This window comes from Vigna angularis, chromosome 1, assembly GCF_016808095.1.
Source record: "Vigna angularis cultivar LongXiaoDou No.4 chromosome 1, ASM1680809v1, whole genome shotgun sequence".
NCBI lineage: Eukaryota > Viridiplantae > Streptophyta > Magnoliopsida > Fabales > Fabaceae > Vigna > Vigna angularis.
In genome coordinates this window covers 51,062,809-51,066,339 of record NC_068970.1, presented here as the reverse complement: position 1 = coordinate 51,066,339, position 3,531 = coordinate 51,062,809, and the positions used below count along the sequence as shown (strand labels likewise).

General features: G+C 40.3%; 1 protein-coding gene across 1 annotated transcript; it reads left to right on the top strand.

Moving 5' to 3' along the window:
* Window positions 1-298: 298 nt before the first annotated feature.
* On the top strand, window positions 299-1,851 carry LOC108331088 (uncharacterized). Its single transcript, XM_017565713.2, has one exon. The coding sequence runs from the start codon at window positions 367-369 to the stop codon at window positions 1,783-1,785; it is 1,419 nt and encodes a 472-aa protein (XP_017421202.1). The 5' UTR covers window positions 299-366; the 3' UTR covers window positions 1,786-1,851.
* The last annotated feature ends 1,680 nt before the right edge of the window (window positions 1,852-3,531 follow it).

Here is a 3,531-nt window from a genome sequence, read left to right as displayed (position 1 = left end):
GGCAGCAGTGGCATGAGACACAAGTAAGTAGTTCCAAGGCTGAAAGATGGAGTGCAAAGAAAATGTTGGTGTAAAACACGTGAAAACAAAACAAAACCAAACCAAACCATGGCTCCCTTTCACTTATCGCTTCTCGCTCACTCCTTCAATCAGTACGATGTGGGTCCCTCAGAAGGCAAATGTTATTGTCACCACCGTAAACACGCACCCAACCTTGTTTCCAGCCACGTGACACAACAAAACAATAAGTACCATCCAAAATTCCACGCACCCACTGATTAAACCCCAAAAATATAAATAAAAAACCCTTCAGAAATCCCTACTTATTAATTATTTCTCATTTTCCATCTCTCACACAACACCACCATGGAGAACTATCAGTACCCCTCCTACCCTGACTCCGGCGACTCCTCGCCGCGTTCCAGGGAGATCGACTTCGAGAATCCGCCGCCCTGGGACGACCAGCAGACCCAGAACTTCAAGGCCAAGTTCATGTGCAGCTACGGCGGCAAGATCCAGCCCCGAACCCATGACAACCAGCTCTCCTACGTCGGCGGCGACACCAAGATTCTCGCCGTCGACCGCGCCATCAAGTTCCCCGCTTTCCTTTCCAAGCTCGCGGCTCTCTGTGACGCCACGCCGCAGGACCTCACCTTCAAGTACCAACTCCCTGGCGAAGACCTCGACGCCCTAATCTCCGTCACCAACGACGACGACCTGGAACACATGATGCACGAGTACGACCGTCTCTATCGCCCTAACTCCAAACCTGTTAGGATGAGACTCTTTCTCTTCACGCTTTCCTCAAACCCTAATTCCTCGTTCTCTTCGGATCGTGATCGCTTCGTTGATGCTCTTAACTCTGCTCCAATTCCTCCGCAACCTGACCCCATCAAAACACCTCCCGTTACTCCTTCCAATGTCGATTACCTCTTCGGTCTCGACAAGGCCGTTGCTCCTCCCACTCTCCCTCCTTCCTTCGCGGCCGTCAAGTTCCACGATCCCGCGCCCGAGCCAGTCGCGCCGCAGCCGGAGTATCAGGTTCGCGGTGGAATCTCCGTTTCTGATCGCGTCGTTGGATCGGATCCGAGTGCGAACTCGATCGAGATTCAGAGACAGTTGCAGCAGGAGATGCAGCGTTTGCAGATTGCTGAGAATGAATATCGGAGGAGGAGTGAGGATGGTTTCGCCGGTGGCTATGCCGCTGCGGGAGGTGATTATTACATGCAGAAGATACCGGAGAAGGTTCCGCCTGCTAATGCGCCCCATCCCGCCGGGTACTGGCAGGAGAAGCAGTTTTCCGGCGAGGGTTTTCAGACGACAGTCACGACGGCTCCCGGAGGTGCTGATCAGCAGGTCTATGTTATCCCAGCGCCAGGGACTTTCTACCACGCGCCGGTGGTGAGGCCTCCGGCGGCGCAGGGCTACTACGCAGTGCAGAGAATGGGGTCTGAGGGTTTCCGTGAGCAGGCTGTGTTCGGCGGCGTTGCTCAGACGAAGACTGCGTTTTCGTCGGCGGGGCCGGCTCAGCCGGTTAAGGCTTCCGGGTATGCTGAAGGATACGGCGTTGTGAGGCCTGCTGGGGTGCCGGATAATGCTGCGTACACGCAGGTGGCGTATGATAGTGCGAGTGGGAGGCAGGTTTACTATACTGCGCAGGGAGGGGTGGTGCACGCGCCGACGCAGTACCAAGGCGTTCCGGTGGGGTCGGATGTTAGGCCTGTTGGGGTTTCGGTGGGCCAGGATGGTAAGGTTGTTAACAAGGTTAACCAAGGTTCTGTGTGATTATAGCTGTGATTAAGATTGTGATTATGTTAATTTTGAAGTAATACACTAAATATGTTTTTTACATTTTTCCTTCTTATGTTTATATATATTTATATAATACGAATATTGTTAGCTAATAATTAATTGATGAGGTTTAAATTTCTTTCGATCCGTCTCGTAATTTTATAACTTGGTGTTTTTGGCATCTCCCCTTCTTCTCATTATAATATACCCTTAACTTGAATTTTGATCATATCAAATCTTTTTTAAAAAATATAGTAAAGACCATGTTAAATTAAAAGTGAATGAACTAGCACAAATAAAAGAACTAAACAAGCTATTAAACTTAAAAATATTTATTTTGGCACATAAAATATGTAAAATTAAAGTTTACAAAAATATTATTATCAAATTTAAATATACATTATTATAAAAAATGTAGTCAGTTGTAAAATTTCAATTTTCTTGTATTTTGAGTCAATATCAAATTTCGTTATTTCAGTTATTTGAAATAATTTTTTAAAAAACTTTTAATTTTTTTAACCTTTTCATCGTATAATTATACAGAATTTTATATTTATTAAATAAATACATAAATAATTCGCGTAAATAATTTCATCTAAATATGAATTACTCTATTCAATTAGCTTTAGCATATTGTGTACAATGTTTATTTTCACTAGGGTTGCTTTCTTGGTTTTTATACGTATTTAGTTTTTTTTTTTTTAATTTACGTGCGTGGGTCATATTTTAAATTTATTATTGCAAGGATTAAATTGTATATGGTGCCCACGACTTCATCATGAAAAAGTCAGTGAATTGTATAGATGACTTTTTAATAATATTAAAGTTGTACTCAGTTTTAACAATGAAGTCGTGTATTAGTACAACGACTGTAGTATAAATAAATTTTTGAACTGAGATGGTGTTGAGGGTTGATGACTTCAGTTTAGGTTATTTTAATTTTTTTATTTTATAAGTTATTTTGACACAAGTGCTGCATGTTTTTGGGTAATATTAAGTTTGTTAATTTTTTATGTTTGCTTTTGAATAATTTTAGGTTTGTTAATTGTGAATGTTAGAAGATAATATTTATATAAAATTTAGAGAAAAGTTGAATTGAAAAATAAGATATGTATTAACATCATTGAAATTACAAGGGAAACATATATGTCACGATTGTCTATTGGATAGTTGCTTCTATTGTATCTTTTATTTTGATAATAAAAGCACTTTTTAGGTTTGTTAGGAGTTTGTTATCCATTTCATTTAGGATAAGACTAATTGGCAATCTTCCTAATTGATAACATTTCATAAGAGGATCATATATGAAACGTTGTTATAGGTAGACCAATAATCTTTATTTTGAATTAAATAAAATTGAGTCTCATAAGTCTTGAAGATATTGTAGAGGTTGTACACAAGGACAACAAACCACAAACACACGAGGATAAGGCAATTGAAGAGCTTGGAACTCACCATAATCACACCATCATTCCTTTAATTTAACTGTGTATGACATAGGATGATGCCCTAGTTGCAAATTAGTAATCTCTTGAACATTAAATTCTGAATTTTGACCATTGAATATTTGCACATAACACATTGCATATTGCATTTCATTTTTTTTACAAAATAACAGTAATATCTTTAAGATATTGATGTTTTTCTCGTAGAATGCACTCGATCATTGTTCCCGTTCAACAAACCAGGATATTGTTCTTTCAAATTTCTTCTTTACTATATCACAAATTGGTAAAGATC